The following is a 19321-nucleotide window of genomic DNA, read 5'->3' as shown; positions in this document are numbered from 1 at the left end:
CCGATGCCGCCGCTGCCGCTGATGCCGTTCCGGGTCGCGCGGGCGGCGCAGGCGCGGCGGGGCGGCGGAAGGCGGCGGGAGGAGCGCGGTGCGATGGCGGCCAAGCGCAAAGCCGAGGCGCTGATCCCGGCCGAGGAGAGCGACCAGCTGCTCATCCGGCCCCTGTGAGCGCCCGGGGCAGCCGCGGGGCGCGGGGGGCCGGGCCGGGCCGGGGCAGCGCCGCTGGGGCCGCCTCTTGCCGTGCTGAAGGGGCCGCTGCCGGCTGAGGGGGTTTGTGGTGGCGTTCCCACGAGCGTTGGTTTGGGGACAGCTTCAGGATGCTACTCCAGGCTTATTGGGCCCGATTTGTTACTTAGGTGAACTTAATTGTACGTGTCAATAGTTTGAGACTCGAGTGCTCAGTAAAAAAAAAAAAAGGCCAAAATAATTTCCTCAAATGGGTTGTTTTTATTTCTGCCGCGTTAGGTAGGGCCTCATTTCCTTTGGGATAGGTACAGCTGCTCAGGTACTTTGGCTAGCTGGGCCTAAAAGGGCCGTGCAGTTGTTATTTGTGCACAGAAAAATAACCAGGAGGCATCCAGTGTGGTTACATCTGTGCGGTGTGCGTTGTTCCAGTCCTCATGACTTTCATATCCCTTTGCAGAGGTGCTGGCCAAGAAGTAGGAAGGTCATGCATCATTCTGGAGTTTAAAGGAAGAAAAATAATGGTAATTATTGCATGGATATCTTTGTATGCTCTCTCAGTGTGCTGCTTCAGATCACTGAAATGATCTGAAATGCTGCAGGTTGAATTCAGCCTCTGCTCTGCAGTCAGACACAGTGCTGGAAAAGGCACATTGTGTAGCCTTCTGGAGCAGTATAGCACGTATGGTATTAGGCATCACAGAGGCTGTGCTGTAAAATAAAACCCTCTCCCCATATAGAATGTATGTGCTTCCAACCCAGACTGTTCTGCTTGAAATCCAATGCTAAAAGTAATGTTTAATGAAGAAAAAACTTTTCTTGTGTGATGCTAAAAGTTACCAGTCACTAATAACTATGTCATAGACCAAGATGGAAGAGGGGTTTTTATACCTTCTGCTAGGAGCCTTAACTTTGTTTCATTTTTCAGCTTGATTGTGGAATCCATCCTGGGCTGGAAGGAATGGATGCTCTTCCTTACATTGATTTGATAGATCCAGCTGAGATTGATCTCCTCCTTATTAGTCAGTAAGTGGCACCTAAAAGCACAAATAACTTGAGGTCATGGTCTGAGCTGTGTTCACTTGTAGGTTATCAAGAGAGGCTGAAAAATAGGTGTTATTTAGATGGTAGGAGAAAATTCTAGTTTCTGGGTTTTAAAAAAAAAGTTTGAAGGATTTCCATTTAGAATTAAGGACTGAATATTGAGGATGCTCATCCACTTTTGACATTACAGCTCTTCTCTGAGGTCACTCTGATTTCTGACTGTTTTACAGCCTGGTCTCCTTTAACACCATTGTGAGAGCTTGTGGAGTGAGTTTTCTACATAAAGACTCCAGAAGAATATTGGTTGTGTTTTTTGCTTTGTTGGCTTTGAATTAAAAAGGTTCTTGGAGGCTTGCACAAGCTTTGAATGTGGTTTATGTATTGCTTAGTGGCTGAGAGACAAGGAGAGCCATTTCTAAATGATGTAATCAGTAATAAAAAGTTCTCCATAAAATCCTGAGCTTTTGTAGTATGTGTTTGTTCTACATGTATTTCAAAAGTAGTTTCTTAAGATGGGTCAAACTAGAAGTGTGAACAAATAATTTAATTTTCAGAGATCGTGTTTTATTCTTCAGTGTGCAACTTGCAAAATTAGGATTGTGTTTTTAGCTTTCATGTCTTTGATGTTTAGTGTCCCTGGTTCCTGTTCCTTTTCTCCCTCTAAATTTATATGGAAATTACAGAAAGAAGGTAACCCTAATACTATACATGTAAAACCTTGGCAGTTAATGGAGAATTTCCTCTATTAGTTTTACCTTTTCTTGGTCATGTTTCTAGTCACTAGTCTGCAGAATGTAGACCAGCACAGTTAACAACAAGGTTGAAAATTCTGTTTCTGGATTTGCATGACACCATGTTAGTCCAGTGAAGTAGTGAATTATGGATGTTATATATTAGTGTTGTGTAATATGAATGTATTAATTGGATTTGTGTGTCTGTTTTAAGCTTCCATTTAGATCACTGTGGGGCTTTGCCATGGTTTTTACAGAAAACAAGTTTTAAGGGAAGGACATTTATGACTCATGCTACAAAAGCTATTTACAGATGGCTTCTTTCAGACTATGTTAAAGTCAGGTAAGCTAACCTGTGGGCTGTCTCTTCCTGAATTATTTTACCTATTATTTCCCTTTCCAATGGGAAATTCAAGGTGAAGCTACCAAAAGTAGCTGGATGAACCTGGATGTTGTCATAAGTAGCAACATTACAAATAACCAGATTAGAGGTAATGAATCATTTTACTACCTCATGGATAGTTTGTAGTGAATTTTAAGCTCCTAAAGTTACAATTCACTCTACAGCACAAGGACAGATCAAATATTAAATATACCAAGAGGCTCTGTTACTTGCATGTTGGGGTATTTTTCTCTTATGTTTTTTTTTTCTTGTATTTCATGCACGTTATTTCCATGTGACTGCAGTGGTCCTGAGTGAATCTCAACTCAGCTGTTTTGAGCTTGGATCAGAACAGTCCTCTTTTAACTTGTTTGTTCTGGGCTGGTAGGAAGAGCATGGATCCATGTGGTTTTTGAGGACTGTTACAAGCTAAGTTGCAGATCCCTGCCCAGGGCTAGGAACCTTTTGAGAAACACAGAGCAGATTTTAACTGAAAAGACCCTTCTTGCATGGCCTTTCAAAAGAAAAGTACTTTAACTCTCCTTAAGGAGCTCCATTAGAGTAGCTGGCCTTGATTTCTGACATGGGGGACGTGGTGTTACTGAATGGAAATCTGTCAGTGGGGAAAAGCCAGGAAGTTTTTTCCAGCTGTTCAGATGAGCTGATGTTCAGCCATTTCACTTGTATGCAGTAACATCTCAGCAGATGACATGCTGTACACAGAAACAGACCTGGAGGAAAGCATGGACAAGATTGAGACCATCAACTTCCATGAAGTGAAGGAGGTGGCAGGAATCAAATTCTGGTGCTACCACGCAGGCCATGTTCTGGGAGCAGCCATGTTCATGATTGAAATAGCCGGTGTGAAGGTATTTTCTCTTTCTTATAAGTTGAAATCCAGTCTGAGTACTAATATAGTCATTAATTATTATTGTCTCTTATGCCCCACCACTGTGGCTGGAGATGTCCAATAGACTTGGACTCAGGTCAGGGGCAGAGGACATGTATTTTCTCATTGATTAACACTGGCAAGTGACACAAATCAGGTAAGATGTTTGGATTGTATGGGAGTCTGAGACATGACTCAGATTTAGAACCACTAAACTTGTAGTTTCCCTTGCTGGGCTGATCAGAGGCAGGTGGTAGCTGAGGCAGTTTGTGGAAGCTGCATTTTATTAAATCTGTGAACAGATGTTTGTTTCTGTAATTCTGACGTCTCTGCCTGTCTCAAGTTCTTATATGGCATTTGTCAGTGTATGTGAGTTACATTTTTATCATAACACTCCTGTGCTAAAGTACCTAAAGAAATAAGATTATTATTTTAGGCACAGAGGGATTAAGTAAATCATGTAATCACAGGCAGCCCTGTGTCAAAACCAGATACTTGAAACATATCTCATGAATTGGAGTTCAGCAGGATAATCACTGTCCAAGGAAAGTTTCACGCAGTCCAGAAGAGGGAAGAGAGAAGGTGGTTCTGAGGCTTGCTGCCCAGTAGGAGTTTTTCATGATTTATAATGATTGAGAAGTACAAGAGCATTAACTTTAAAAAAATCCTAAAAATAGAACTGAGTTTACAGTGATCACAATAAAGTTTAGATCTCTTAGTGTTGCTTTTTGGGTTTTTTTTCTGATTGAGGCATGACGAAGAAGATTTCCCTCTCACTATGCATGACTCAAATAGATTGGGTTTTAATGTCATTATTTTCATTAATTGCCTGTGATAGTAGGTTACCTGGCAGACCAGGTGTCTGCTGTCACTGACTGTATGTTATGTATTATTCACATTTTCATCAATGGAATTATTGTTAAATCAAAAAATATCAGTTTTGAAACCATCAGCTGGTGCAGAGTTGCATTCCACCCTGCAGTTAAGAATTCATTAAAAATAAATAATTTAAAATTACGTCTTGGTGTATTGGGGAAAGTGATTATTCTATTTGGAAAATCAATGAGATAACAGGATTTTTTAGTATAAAAAATATTAGAAGAACTTTTAATAAATAATTTTATTGTATTATTCGTTATATTTGCATGTGTAAATACAGTTTGATCTTTGATTTACTTCCTTGTAGGAGTTGCTGTGTTTTATGTTATGTCTATTTTTACTTCTTTGTGGTCAATGCAAGTATGCAGAAAGCTGAAAATGGTACCTTGATATCTGAAATGAAAAATAAGAGCCTAATATTTGTTTGCCTGGTTTTGTTGGAATGATGTTACTGCTTGAAAAACATTTACTATAGAAGTTTAAATACTTGTAGTGCTGTTGACCTAAAATTGTAAGCACTGCTCACATAAGAAGAGTCTTATTTAAAGTACAGCTGACCTTTTTATCAGGAATTCATTAAAACCATCTTTGCACAGCCTTTTAAAGGCTGCTGACTGGTAGAACCTGTAACCAGAGCAGTGCTTCTCTTTGTCTCCAACAGCTGTTATATACAGGTGATTTCTCAAGGCAGGAGGACAGACACCTGATGGCAGCTGAGATTCCCAATATTAAACCCGACATTCTTATAATTGTAAGTTTTGCAAAATGATTTCTTTCTGTTAGTGATTAATTATGGACTAGGGGTATGACTTGACTAAAGCCAAAACAGAATGACAAAGACAGTGGAGATTTAGAGGGAGGGGTTTTGTTAAATATTCAAAATACTTGGGTGCTCAGAACACTGACATTGCTTCCCATTGTGTTGAAAAGTCTAATTACTATTTTATAATTCTGATGAAGCTCCTTAAGACTCTAGACAGACCTTTCTGAGATGGGAGATTTATTTGATTTTGACTTGTGTTACACCAACCTAAATTTAACCAGACATCTCTTTTAGTGGATCCTAACCTAGTTCCAGATACGTTAAGAGTTTGTCCTCGGTGGAGGGGCCCTGAGTGTTATTCCATTGTTTTGTTTTGTTTTGTTTTCTGAGTGAAATTATTTTATTCTGAACCCATGTTTGGAAAACAGCAGCTCAAGGGAAACTTTGTAAGTAACAGTTTTAGTTTGGAAACAAACGCTAGGAACTTATAGAATTATTTCATTTACTGTGTCCCTTCTGGCTGTTCTCTGTAACTGATAATCTAATTTCAAGTCACATCAAAATCTTGTATTTTGTGTAATTCCTATTTTTGAAGTCTGGGGTTAAACCATGGCACATGTACCATTCTAGGCCCTGTCAGTGTGATCATCAAAGCTCTGGCAGCATTTGCAGTTAGGAAAATAAGTGTGTTACATTTGAAACCTCTTAAAAGAAGCATTGAAATTAATAGCTCTAACTTTTTAAGTGCCAACAGGATCTGTCTGTCTAAATTGCTTGGAGGGATTTGGGAGCAGGGAAGTTTTGGTTATTTGCCTTGGCAGGGTGGTTTTGGGAACTTGGGGGAACTTTTCCCTCTCTTTGACCTCTCCTTCCTCTCCCCAGCATGTTAACACCAGTACGTTTATCTGCTTGTTTTGGTTGGGTTCAGAGAAGATGAGGAATGACTCTGTGTGTCAGCCCTTTCAGTGCTGTGTCTGTCTGTCCGTCTGCAGGAATCCACCTATGGCACGCACATTCACGAGAAGAGGGAGGAGCGGGAGGCGCGGTTCTGCAACACCGTTCACGACATCGTCAACAGAGGGGGCCGAGGCCTCATCCCCGTGTTTGCCCTGGGCCGAGCTCAGGAGCTGCTCCTCATCTTAGGTATGGACCTTCCCAGCTGCACAGAAAGGGGTTTAGAATGTTTTCTGGTATCACAATTCCTTGAACAACTCTTCAGCCATTTTACAGTGTTGTTTACCTGATAATTTAATATATAAGGCATGTTTGTTCAAATGTAAAAGGTCCTGTAAACCAACCAGCAGTTCTGCTTTGTGAAGTAGGATGGGAGACCTAGAAAGGAGATGATGGTGTGATAATAATGTGCTTGGCTTTTGAATCTTTTTGAATCAGGATTTCAGCAATTAGGGACAGTTATTACAAACAGAAAAATAACAACAACAAGTTACAACGGCAGCTGTTTTACTTAAACTCTACTGCTAAAAAAAGGGGTATGATTTTTTCTGAAGTTCTGCTATTTTTGCACTTTTAATTTACAAACCTGAATGAAAAGCTCTTTATAGGAAAAGCTTAGAAGACACTTCTAACACTTCTGAAGTCCTAATAATAATGAAAATTAAATTAGGCTTTTGAACAAAAGTGAGAACTACCCATGAACACAACAAGCTACTTCACATAAAATGTGTAGATAGTTACAAGGTACTTAAGAAAAAACAGCTTTTAAGTAAATTATTCCCAGGCCTCTCTTCTTCCTTTTAGCACATTTAATTTGTACTATCTTATGTCATTTTTTTCACTAGTCTTTCTGCTCATTCAAAGGCTGGCAAGATCAAAAGAAAACTATCTCAAGCTTAAAATGCTTATATTTAGGGGTGTTGAATATGAAGTGATCCCTAAACTACTTGAAATCTTTCTCACTTTTCATTTCAGTTTAGCTCAATATTAGAAGCTAGTTTGTTTTCAAAATGTCTTACTAGTCTATTCAAGTGTAAACAAATTCAGATCTAGGCATGGGGTAGTATTTGATGTTGTAGAATTATTTACTACTTGTCATTGATTGTGAAGGGTTTTTTTAATTTATAGAGAACATAACATAAAAACTGAACATTTTCAACCTTGTGAGGCCATTAGGTTGTAATTTGTTTGCCTCTCTTTGCTGTGTGTAGTTATTAAACTGAGTTTCTAAAGATAAACTTGAAAATATATCTAGGAAAGCTGGACATGCAATTGGATGCTTAATTAGGTAGAAAATGCAATTGCGTCTCACATGCCTACTCACCTGAGCCTGTAGGCTTCTGTGTTTATTTCTCTTCTTTCTGTAACTGTATGACAAAAATAAAATACTGGGTTATGGTGTAGAAAATGATGATGGTGAATTCAGTTTGTGACTGGTTATCTTTCACTGGCTGTTTCCATCTTACACCTGAGCTAATTAAGGTAGCCATGGCATTGAGCCTTTCTGAAATGTTGTGAGAAGCTTTGCCTGCAAATCAGAAATGTTAGGTAAGAGCACATTGTAGTGTCATTGTAAATGCACAAATACAGCCAAAAGAGTGTACCTCTATTTTTGGACTATTGTGTCTCAATTGTGCAACATAACTATCATTCAGACTAGCAGAAATGTATCCAACTGTGAGAGTACAGCTGTATTCAGATCTCTTCTTTGTGTTTAGGAAAGGTCAAGGCTACTGTCATCAATTATAAAATAAGTTGTGGTTAACAGAGGCTCTTTCCTTGTTTTTGTTCCAGTTGGGCTTGTAAAGTGTAACTGTTGGTGCTATACATAAAGCCAGGCTTGATAATGGAGTGATTCCTTCTCCCCTTGAACTCCATGGATTTATTTCACAGGATGTTCATACAGTGAATTCTCACAAACAAATCTGTGTGCAGATGCCCCTGGCTCTTAGATGTGGAATTAATATTTGACAGGGACATAAAGCTTTGTTTTATTGTCACAAACATAGACTTATTGCAGTGTAGTCTCAAGTATACTTTATAGCTTGTAGCTGAAGGTGGTGGTTGATTGAAGTTTGACCTGCTGAAAGGATCTGAAGTTCACCTTTGTCGTGTTTGTTTGCATGATTGTTTGTACTATTTGTATATAGTTCTAGCTGGTGAGTGTTTTAGAAAAGCAGATGAAAGCAGAGAGGCTGTGATGGTGATTTTCTGTACTAAAATTGAAGAAGCCCACAGGTAAATCTGTTTTACAGGAACTACTGATGCTTTTGAGAAGCACACGCTTTACAAATAATCCTGTGGACGGAATTTTGTGTTTTGTTGTTTGGTGGCTGGGGTTTTTTTTGTTTTGTTCTTTTTTATTATTTTGTTTGTTTTGTGGTTTTAGATGAATACTGGCAGAATCATCCTGAACTGCATGATATCCCCATATACTATGCCTCCTCTTTGGCCAAGAAATGTATGGCAGTTTATCAGACATACGTCAATGCCATGAATGACAAAATCCGCAAGCAAATTAACATCAACAATCCTTTTGTTTTCAAGCATATTAGTAATCTGAAGGTAAGGCTTGACATTCTCACAAAAAGGTGAATGTGACAGAAGAGTTCATATTTGCTCAATAGTTTGCATGTTTAATATCCTGATACCAGAGAATATCCCGAGTTAGAAGGTTACACAGGGATCATGGAGTCCAGCTCTGAAGTGAGTGGCTCCTCAAGGGATTGAACCCACAACCTTGGTGTGCTTTAGCACCAATCAGCTGAGCCAATCAATATCTTAATATCCTAATAGATTGGTAAGATGCTGGTTTATATCTGAGTTATCTGCTGTCCCAGTGCTCAGAGGGCTGTTTGAGGGAATCTTATGCCCCAATATTTTTTCCACTTCAGATCCCTGTGCTTGCAGTGGGTATCAGTAAAAGGAATTTTCCTGCAAAGGCCACTTTTTATGAGGATGGGGTATAATCTGTGAACACAGGGCCCTTGTATGTTGTGTAAGGGTGCAGCTGAGCTGTGCTTTGTGTAAGTGAGCTGTGGTAACTGATATTCCCATTGTGTCTTTCTAGAGTATGGATCACTTTGATGACATTGGCCCCAGTGTTGTGATGGCTTCCCCAGGTATGATGCAGAGTGGCTTATCCAGGGAGTTGTTTGAGAGCTGGTGCACAGATAAGAGAAATGGAGTCATTATTGCAGGGTACTGCGTTGAAGGAACTCTTGCTAAGGTGAGTTGCTAATGCACCACAACCTCTTAATTACAGATAGCATTCATGTTAGCTTTTGAAAGAATTGGTCAATAGGAAGTGTCTTTATGTGATTTACTGAGATTGTTGTTGGGTATGTATGAGTATGTAGTCAAAACTGGTTGCTTTTGGCTAATACTAATGAAAAGTACAGGTGGTTTGCATATGGCCATTTCCAGTGATGTTATATAGAATAATCATTTCTAGGGGCAAGATATGAGAAGGAATGATTGGTACTTTAGACCTCTCCACTGCTTAATTTTTCAAGAAGGTAGCCCTAATCCTAATTCTAGAGAAGTTGATATTAAGTCTAACACTACTTATGTGTCAGAGACCAGACTGCCTTGTGCACCTTGTGCCATTGACCATCTGTAGGGAATGAAATCCTTCCAAATTTAAGCAGGTAAGGGCAACCACAGCATCTAATTTTGCCTTTAGAGATAGAAATCACACACTTGTTACTGTTTTGATACAAGTCAGAGAGATTTATCTGGAAGAAGCATGAGCCCCCAGAACAGCTGAGGATGCACAAGATGAAATGGTATGTTGTGCATGTGTTTTTCATGTCTGAGTGTGTGTTCTGGGAAATTTGAGAGATTTTTTTTCACTGCTTCACATTTAACCTGGCTGCCACCATTATTTCATTGATTTTTGAAATGTAAAGCATTAGTTATATGGTGTCTATAGGAGGCTTTTTTTAATTAAGGTGCTTTTTATTTTCTAGCACATCATGTCTGAACCTGAAGAGATCACAACTATGTCAGGGCAAAAACTCCCACTGAAGATGTCTGTGGATTACATTTCTTTCTCTGCTCACACAGATTATCAACAAACCAGTGAATTTATCCGGGCCCTGAAACCTCCACATGTGGTCAGTATCCATGCTGCCCTTTTCTCCAGAGTGGGATTCATCAAACCAGCTCACAGCCTTGAGTCAAGGCAGGGAGTGGTGTCTAGCAGTAGCCAGCATCCCTGTGCTTTGAATAATTGAAGATGGAGATTTTGATAATTTTTTGTGAAGTTACCTTAGCAAAGTAAAAATCAACTTGTTCTTGAGTGTGTGCATGTGGGATCTCTGGGGATGACTTTGCAGACAGTGGTGTAGGCCACAATCTGTTTCAGCAGTGTTTTGGGAAGTAAGATGCAGTATGGAAGTTGGAGATGCTGGTATTGGAATAATTCACTAGTATTAGCTCTGAAATATAGAAGAAAACATCAATTTAAGATATGTGCAGACAGCAAAAGACAGAGGCAGCACTTGGAGGGAAAAGCATGAGCAAATCCAGGGAAGAAGAAGGTGTGAAGGACCAGAATGTGAAAATAGCAACTATGATCTGAAACTGGTGGTGAAACAGTGTGCAAACACAGATAAGAAAGAAAAAAATCACAGAAGAGAAGAGAATTAACTTGGCAAAGAAAATTGTGAACTGTGAAGCATCCTCTTTGAATTGCATGTTTATTATGTTTATATCTACATACAGACACAAAAATATAAAGCTAAGTGACTTCTGCTGAACTTAAATTAATACTTCCCTTTCATAATACAACAATATATTTGTGTGTGAAAGCTTAAATAGGATCTCTGTAATGCAATTTGCTTGGTAGCATGGATTTTTCAGCTACTACTCAGGGCTGTGAAGTCCCACCCTTCAAATAATGCAGAGAATTCACAGACACAACTGTAATTGAGATCATGTTTCCTACACTGTGACCTCATGGAATTGCATTTTTATAAAGATGAGATAGAATGTGGCATTTTTTTTGATAACTTGCTTACTAAACATGCCTGGTTGGACAAATAATTTCTGCTAAGAGGAAAACTGTCTTTTTTATAGATTTTAGTTCATGGTGAGCAGAATGAAATGGCCAGATTGAAAGCAGCATTGATACGGGAGTATGAGGATAATGATGAAGTTCATATAGAAGTTCATAATCCTAGGAATACTGAAGCTGTGACATTAAACTTCAGAGGAGAAAAACTTGCCAAGGTATGTAATCAATGTTTTCTTATATGTAGAACAGTATTTTCTACTGGTGTAAAAATTGCACATTATCTTGTAGCCTCTATTTTTAATTGATTGATTTCAAATTGCATGTTGTCCAAGTATGTGAATGATTTGTGTTTAGTTGTATTTGGTGTTTGGTTCGGGGTTTTTTATTTTGATGTTATTTTTTTGTTGTTGTTTTGGGGATTTTTTTGGTTCTTCACTCTTACAAACTTTTCTTGTGTTATGTCTCAGAAAGTTTTTAGGTTACTCCTTCTTTTGTTTTCAGAGTTAATTTTATACTCTGGTTTTTCTGAGAGAACGATATTTCATCTCCATAATTACTTGAAGCTGTGAATGCTTCAGATTGCTTTGATGCACTGTATATGTTTTTTCTCTCCAGGTGATGGGATCTTTAGCAGATAAGAAACCAGAGCAAGGACAGAGAATTTCTGGAATCCTAGTTAAAAGAAATTTTAACTATCACATCCTTTCTCCATGTGACCTCTCCAGTAAGTACAGACAGTTGTATTATCAGTGGGTAATTGAAACTTCCTGTGTCATTAAAACACTTATAATTCTGGGGTTTTTTCCTGCAGTTTTGTGTTTCATAAGCATTAGTGAACATCTTAGTTTTATTTCTTATTTGCCAGAAGTTCTGAACTATCATAGTGAGACAAAAAATGTGTTTAACTAGTTTCACTCAAAATCTTTCCTTTCTCTAACAGAAAAGAAGAAAAATTCCATTTCCCTTCTGGTTACTTAAAACCTTTTCCTCTGAAAGAATATGCATAAAACATTCCAGTGAGAACCAAAAAACCACTTCAATCAATAGTCCTACCATTTTCTAAAATGTCATTAATTTTTAGTGTAAAAAGCTACAGAACACAGAAAATATTTGCATAGTCCTCCTATGCTTTTTTATTACTCAGGGAATTGATCTGTTCTCAGAATAGAAGAGGAATTAAATCTGAGGTCAGAAGAGCTGGGGGGAAAGCAGTTCTGCTGCCCTAGTTCATTGTTTGTCTCTAATGGGCAGGATAATAAAACAAGCTGGTTTCCTAACCACAAATACATTATTTATCTTATAACAGGTGTTCCACCCTCCTCTTTACAAATTATCCTTTTCAACCCCCTTGTCTTAAATGTATCAAAGCTATTATTTATCTATAATGACAATTCTGCTTATTAGACAGTGAATTCAGAGGGGTAGTTTTTAACATGCACTCTCTCAAATGGTTTCAGATTACACGGACTTGGCCATGAGCACGGTGACCCAGACCCAAGCCATCCCCTACACGGGCCCTTTCAGTCTGCTCTCGTACCAGCTGCAGAAACTCACCGGTGCGTCCTGGGCAGCACACGGCCAGCACTCACACTGGCCAGCCCTTGCAGCAACTTCCAGTCTTCAGAGGTCTTCTGGGTGGAGATGGCTTTGTATTTTACAGCTTTCATTAGACAATGCAGCTTCTGCCAGCCAGATGCAGTTCATGAGTGTGACACAGCTTTGGGGGGGATTCCACTGCATTCATATTACAAAGTGATGAGCATATAGCAATATAGAGCATAGCTGATTTCTGTCTCTGTCAGCCCCAAAGTGAGTGCTCTGGCCACTCTGATGGAAACTTTTATTAACTGGTCTGGTATCTCTAGCCCCAAATGAAATGGCTAATGCCATCCAGTTAATCAAAACAAGAGCCCTGCCCTCCTTTGGGACAGACAGCCTCGAATTGGCTGTTCCTGGATGAGAAGCCATTTGAACCTGACACTGGGATGATCCCCTGTGCCTCTCTCTGGCTTTCTCAAGGGTTAGGGGCAGCTCCTATGCTAAGTACACACACCTTGCAGATTCCTTTCCCAGATTTAAAGCTCAGAATTTTTTAAATTCTCCAGTGTCAGAATCTAATTCATGTTACTAGTGAAGAGAACACCTATATTCATTTGGGGTTCAGATCTCATAACCCAAGTGCTAGCAGGCACAAGTGCTTTTCATTTAAGCTCTGTGCTTATGTGAGCAATGGATTATCCTTTAAGGGGTAAGAGCTGGTTACTTCTGCAAATGGAGGAGAATTAACTAAATTCCTCATGTCTTTTTTGTTGGTGTACTCACTCAGTGTACTAAGCTAGTCAAATAAAAGAATTCAAACCAAGTAAAGTGGCCAAAATTACCTAATTAAAAAACCCTAAACAATCCAGAACAATGAATATTGTCAGGTAAGAAAAGAGAGTATAGGGTTCCATTTTGTGAGCTACTCTGAGCAGCTGTGATAACAGACAGCCCCTCTTATTCTTAAACTGGCTTATTTTCTTAGGCAAATAAAGTTAGTCTTGCTTCCAGTATAATTTCATTATTGCTAACCATTTGTTGTCACTTCTTAGGTGATGTAGAAGAAATAGAAATCCAGCAAAAACCAGCCCTGAAGGTTTTCAAAAATATTACTGTCATCCAGGAACCAGGCATGGTAGTCCTTGAGGTGGGCATTGGTGAGGGAGAAAGAAGTATTTTGTTCTCCTGTTTCTTCAAAATAATACCATAGAGATGCCATGCAGAATTCAATGTTTCAAGTTCTCTGTTGTATGACAAGTACAGCAAAGGCTAGAACAAAGTTCCCCTTGTGCTGTGGTCCTGTGTGCATGTGTGTTATTTGATTTATCCAGTGCCTGTTGGGGTTTTTTGCTGTATCTCATGAGTAAAATGGCAGATTTGGTGCCCTTTTTTCATTTGGCAGATAGTAATTTGAAATAACATCAAATGGTGTTTCTTCCTCCCCCCGAAGAGTTGTGGTAATTAATTATTTTGTAAAATATGCTCAGAAACATTCAAAAGCTTGAATTTTTCATGAGAAGTTACTGGAGTACACCCAGTTAAAAGTAGTTGATTTGGTGTGAAATGTGTGACAGTCATTTGAAGCTGGAATTCAGAGAAAAGCAAAAAGGAGAATGCAATTAATGTTACATTGTCTCTATGCTGCATTATTCACTCAATCTAAATCATGAATTTTTTTTTTTTTGTCTTCTAGTGGGTGGCAAATCCTGCTAATGATATGTATGCAGACACTGTGACAACAGTGATACTGGAAGTTCAGTCAAACCCCAAAATACAGAAAGGTATAAGTTTAGTGTATGTTTATTTAACTGAGGCATTTCTTCCTATAATTTTTTTTACATCAAGCTTAGAGGGAAATGATACCTTCCAATAGATTGCAATCCCCTTATTGTATTTCCTTGCCTTATGGAACTCACTAGGAAGTAAAATTTGCTACCTAAAACAGAATTACAGGTTGGTCTTCATTATTTGTGCCATATTCATTTGTTGAAACTTTCTCTTACATGGCAACCAATGACTGCCTGTGGAAAACATGACCTTATTTAAAATAAGTTTGAAACTTTGTACAAAAAACCTGAAGTGATTAAGTTTTGTATGGCCCAGTCCAGGCCATTTTTTGATTCTGTGATTTGATATGGACAGATATTTTCACTGGATTATTTTCACTGGATTACCCCTCTTGTCTTTTATTATATATTTTAATAATTTTGTATAATAGCAGTCAGTGCTCCTTTGGGGTTTAGTCCCATACCTGACTCAACACATTTGTTAAAAATCCTTTCACCTGAGTTTATAGATTCCCATAATAGTTCTTACTTTGTTTGGGGGTAAAGATTTTCCAGTCACCTTGACCTGAACAAATTCAGAGTGTAATGTTCTGATCTTGGTTGTGTTAATTTTCTCTATATAAGTCCTTCTAGCCATGTCGTCATGTTCTGCTCTATGAGACTAACCAAAAATAGAAATTTTATTTTTGAATGATACTTTGACCTCCTCTTTTTTTCCCTTTTTTATGCAGATGAAAAAAACCATTTTACTGTTTTGCCAGATTTTTAAAATTTCTTATTGTAGTATCTGTCCTACCGTGTTTATTCATAGTTCACACTTTCTCTGTGTGATTTGTTAGTGACAGTATCTAGATTCTCCACCCTCCACCACCCTGAAATTAATTTGTATTTTTACGGGCCTTTTAGCATCATCTCTCATTTTTTTTATGGTGCTGATTTTGTCTGCTCATCTCAGGTGTGGCTTCTTTCAGTTTTTTAGGGTTTTTTGTTTTGTTTTTTGTTTGTTTTTTTTTCTTATTTGGGGTAAAAACATTTGAAAGAGTTCTTGCAGTTGTGTGATTTAGGGTATATACACAGGATCAAAAGAGATCAAATTAAAATATCTTAAGTTATTGTTGCTTAGCTGACCATGTGCCTGTGTTTACCTCATTCCCAGGATGAAATTATATCTTGCTTAGTACATTCAGTTGCTGCATCTTGTCTAAGGAATGGTAAATTTTAATATATTTATTCAGGGGTTTTTATTATTATTAAGATTTAAGCTCGGTCTTAACTTGCAGTTATAAAATTTTTCAAAGAGTTACTCAGAAGCTTACTACCACTGTGTTCTGAACTCTTCAGCTGATTTAGAAGTACTGAAAAACAGTGTTTCAAAAGACTTAAAGTTTTTGTATCCATCAATGAAAAAGGTAGCAATTTTCACAACTACCCTTTCCTCCAGACTTCTGGCTCTTTAACAATCAAATACTTAAATAATTATGTTCAAAAGAAAAATCACTTGTTTTACACTACCTCTTAATTTTGAAACCAGGTCTAAAAAAAGGTATTGTTTTTATTTCAACTTCTCTTTGCTGAAATATATTCCAGGAATATCTATGCTTATTACTACTGCTCACATTCAGTATAAAACAAAACAAAACCGTCCAGTTTTATTTTATGTTATTTTATGTTATTTTATTCTCTGCATGCTCCCAGCCTCCATGATGTGGTAGTTTTGTGTAATAAGAGAAAATGGAGGGATTATAAACAACTGACAAAAGTAAATTATTTTCTCTATTAAGTAAAGGATATGTGAGATGTAATGAGTGTTAGTAATAAGCAGGAGCAGTAAAAAGTCAGATTGTGAATTGTGAAATTTTTGACTTTAAAATATGATGAGAACAGGAATATATAATGGAAATGTATGCATTTCGTTGACTCATTTTTTTAAATATGTTTTTTAATAAATTGTTTAAACATACTTTTTTTTTTATTATTGTTTTTCAGGAAAGTCAGTTTGTGAATAGTATTTATCAATTAACCATTTTTCCCTCCCAGTAAATGTCTGTAAAAGTAATTTTTTTTTTCTTTTCAGCTGCAGTAAATAAGATTTCCAAAAAAATAGATATGGATGTATATAGGAAGAGAATGGAGATCATGCTTCAGTAAGTTGATGTGTATTTTTCTAAAGGAAAGTGAGCAATGTTAACCACATAATTAGAATAGCCTTAGTATAAAAGGGTTTTAAGATAGTTATATAAAAATACTTCATGCAAATTTACTTCAGTCTAATTTCTGTGAAGGCCAGGAATTAAGTAAAGAAAGAGGCACAGTAAAAAGTTCTCAGCACCATTAAAATTTTGAATACAGGGCCCAGTTATGTCTTCCAGAAGCAGATTTTTAAGTTGCCTCCAAAAGTTATGCTACAAATGGTTAATGAAAACAACTTTGGATCACATCTCTTTTAAAACTTACTCTGAGTGCATTCTTTTATTTATGTAGAAATCTTGCCTCTTTGAAACCAAAGGAAACCTTCCCTTTGTTTATGACGAGATTATTTTGGTAAAATTCTTACTGTTATTTGATACCCACTGTCATAATAAAGATTGATCTTCTTAATTACATCAGAGTGAGTTAAATAATTTTTGCTGCAAGGTGATACTCACCTGCCCAAGTGACCCCAGGGTTAATAGAAAAACCTAGTTTGCTGTTTGACCACACCTTACACTCCTGGCTGTTTTGTTTAGGGATATGTTTGGAGAGGACTGTGTGAGTTCCAAAGATGAGTCTGTGCTGTGCATCACAGTGGATGGAAAGACTGCCAACATTTCCCTGGACACTCGGGTATGTGAAGCAAAGCCCTTCTGTGTGTGCTGTGTTCAGCAGCCTCCTGCTGCACACAGTGCTGCCTACACTGCCAGGTACTCACTTGCTAAGGAAATGTACTTGTATCAAAACAGAGCTTTCTTAACTGAAAAATGTTTATGCAACAAATGCAGTACATTCAGAAAAAAACCCAGTATTTTTCAGCAGCTCAGTTGTATGAAAAAAAATAATAAAGATTGTAGAAGAGAAATTGGGAATTAACCCACAATTTGTTTTTAATGCTTTTAAAGCATGGCTCTGGTCTGAATAACTGAACAGTTACAGGGTAGGAATGTTGTTAATAAATTTTTTTGTCATCTTCATCCTTTTGGAGCTAAATTGAAAGCCTGAAATACCAAAATAAATACTTTATTAATTTAATAGCTTACAGAAATGGATGTCATGCATGTTAGAAGGGTGCTTTAAGAAGCTGTCACACCTACTAATTTGAATCATTTAAAACTGTAAAGAATGGTTAAAGCCATGTCCTTCATGTTTTTAAGCATTTTAACATACTGACTTTGTCATTGCTAATAACATATTAAACATAGCTTGTGTATTGCTTCTATTCATAGTAATAATATAATGAAAATTCATTCTGTGGAGCACCTCTCACATGCTCTCCTTAAGGGGTCACAACAAATGTTTTAAGTGTTCTACAAACCCAGAATAAAAGGTTGGCCCCTGCCAAAAATTTGTTACCTATTGAAACAAAACAAGTGAATGTTAATTCTCTTAAGAAAATAGTGAATTACAGATGGTGCCATCTCTTTTCAATTCTTTAACAAAAAATCCTACATTTCAGTCAGTACATAGTACAGAAAAATACAGGACTGGTGAAAGAACTCTTGAAATAAAGAAAAAAGTAACTAGACTGGAAAAGGATGCAACTGCTTAATCAAGGAGTTTGATTTCATTTTTGTAATACATCATTATTGTTCAAAGATTTGAGTACTGACAGAAAGGCCAGTGGCAGTTCAGTTACAGCAGGGTGTATCTTTGCAGTACTTACTGTGCAGTCTGTATTGGCAATGGCAGGCTTGAGCCATTGTGAACCAGGTTTTACAAGGCAGACCTGTCTTTTTTCACGTGTGTATGTATCTTATAAAACTTTATTTGCCTTAATATAAAAAGCTGTTTAGTGTACATCTGACTGGTGGGACACATGGATTTTTCCCCATGTTAATACATTGCTAGATAACATTAAATCCATGTTTGCTGTTTTAAGTGCCCTTTTTCCTCCCCCCAAACCTTTATGGTTGGAAAAATCATGGAAGAGTAGCAAGTTAATACTGAATTAAAGGAGGTGAAGTCTTAGAGTTTAGAAAGGCCACAGGACCAAGAACAGTATTACTGCTCAAATGCTGTCCTTTGTTTCTGATCAAGAATGTAGATCAAGTTTCATGTTTGGGGTGGGCATCTTTATCTAGGAAAATTTGTTTTAGTAAAAAATTAATTTACTTGTATTATTTTTGTGTAAATGTAATCATGTGTGTGGGAACATCTGTGTGGTGCCTGTACCTCTAGTGACTGCATGTGTTTTGCATTGTTAACCTAATACAGTGTCAGTGAATTCACAGATAAAACAAAATCTCCAGGAACTGAATCTTGTGTGATTTTATTTGATTTTGAATCCAATGTAATCCACAAAACTTAGTGCATTTTACACAGCAGTTTTGAGCATAAGACTCGCTTGCGTCTTTTCTGAACTCCTCTACATGGTGGCTGCTGCTCTTGATAATTGCATGGCTGCTTTTTGCTTCCCCTTGGGAGCATTCCTTGGGTGCTGACAGGGAGCATGAAGTGCCCACTGTTGTAACATCCTTCTCTTTCTGTTCCCAGACTGTTGACTGTGAGCCGGGGAGCGAAGATGATGAATCCCTTCGTGAAATGGTGGAACTGGCAGCACAGAGGCTTTATGATGCCCTCAGCCCTGTATACTGACCTCTGTAGATACTTAGGATGCCTAAAAAAATCTTTTAAATTTTCAATTTATTTGAGCTATTTTTTACAACTAAATAGATTTTTTTCTTGAATAAGTCAAACGTTTCAATGCTGTGAATGTGAAAGTGATGAGTTATTTTACATAGTGGATCAGCAACCTCATAACAACTGTATTTGTGCAAATAGATGCAATCAAATCAGGCAAAGTGTGCATATGTTCTCTTATGTGCGCATAATTCTTAACCTGATACAGAATTTAAAAAAATAGAGTTTTGTATTTTTGAATATTAAAACTGGTTGGAGGATAAGTTGTATGTATTGAGTTTGCATACATAGTTTTGTTCCTGTTGAGGCAGTGATTG

The 19321-nt window shown here is 37.6% G+C and overlaps 1 protein-coding gene across 2 annotated transcripts; it reads left to right on the top strand.

Moving 5' to 3' along the window:
* The first annotated feature begins 3 nt into the window (after positions 1-3).
* Positions 4-19267, top strand: CPSF3 (cleavage and polyadenylation specific factor 3). Of its 2 annotated transcripts, XM_058019751.1 has the most exons (18): positions 4-164; positions 644-707; positions 1112-1209; positions 2173-2301; positions 3032-3209; positions 4770-4859; positions 5864-6014; positions 8215-8390; positions 8896-9054; positions 9797-9943; positions 10908-11060; positions 11461-11569; positions 12303-12401; positions 13437-13531; positions 14078-14165; positions 16246-16315; positions 16898-16994; positions 18858-19267. In XM_058019751.1, the coding sequence occupies exons 1-18, from the start codon at positions 4-6 to the stop codon at positions 18957-18959; spliced, it is 2166 nt and encodes a 721-aa protein (XP_057875734.1). In that variant the 3' UTR covers positions 18960-19267. The 2 variants fall into 2 exon arrangements, with proteins under 2 accessions (XP_057875734.1, XP_057875735.1); XM_058019752.1 differs by lacking the exons at positions 4-164; positions 644-707; positions 1112-1209 and having other exon boundaries at positions 2250-2301; positions 3160-3209.
* The last annotated feature ends 54 nt before the right edge of the window (positions 19268-19321 follow it).

This window comes from Melospiza georgiana, chromosome 3 (genome assembly GCF_028018845.1).
Source record: "Melospiza georgiana isolate bMelGeo1 chromosome 3, bMelGeo1.pri, whole genome shotgun sequence".
In the NCBI taxonomy this organism is placed as follows: domain Eukaryota; kingdom Metazoa; phylum Chordata; class Aves; order Passeriformes; family Passerellidae; genus Melospiza; species Melospiza georgiana.
The sequence above is the reverse complement of the archived record's forward strand: the minus strand, read 5'-3'. Positions and strand labels throughout refer to the sequence as shown.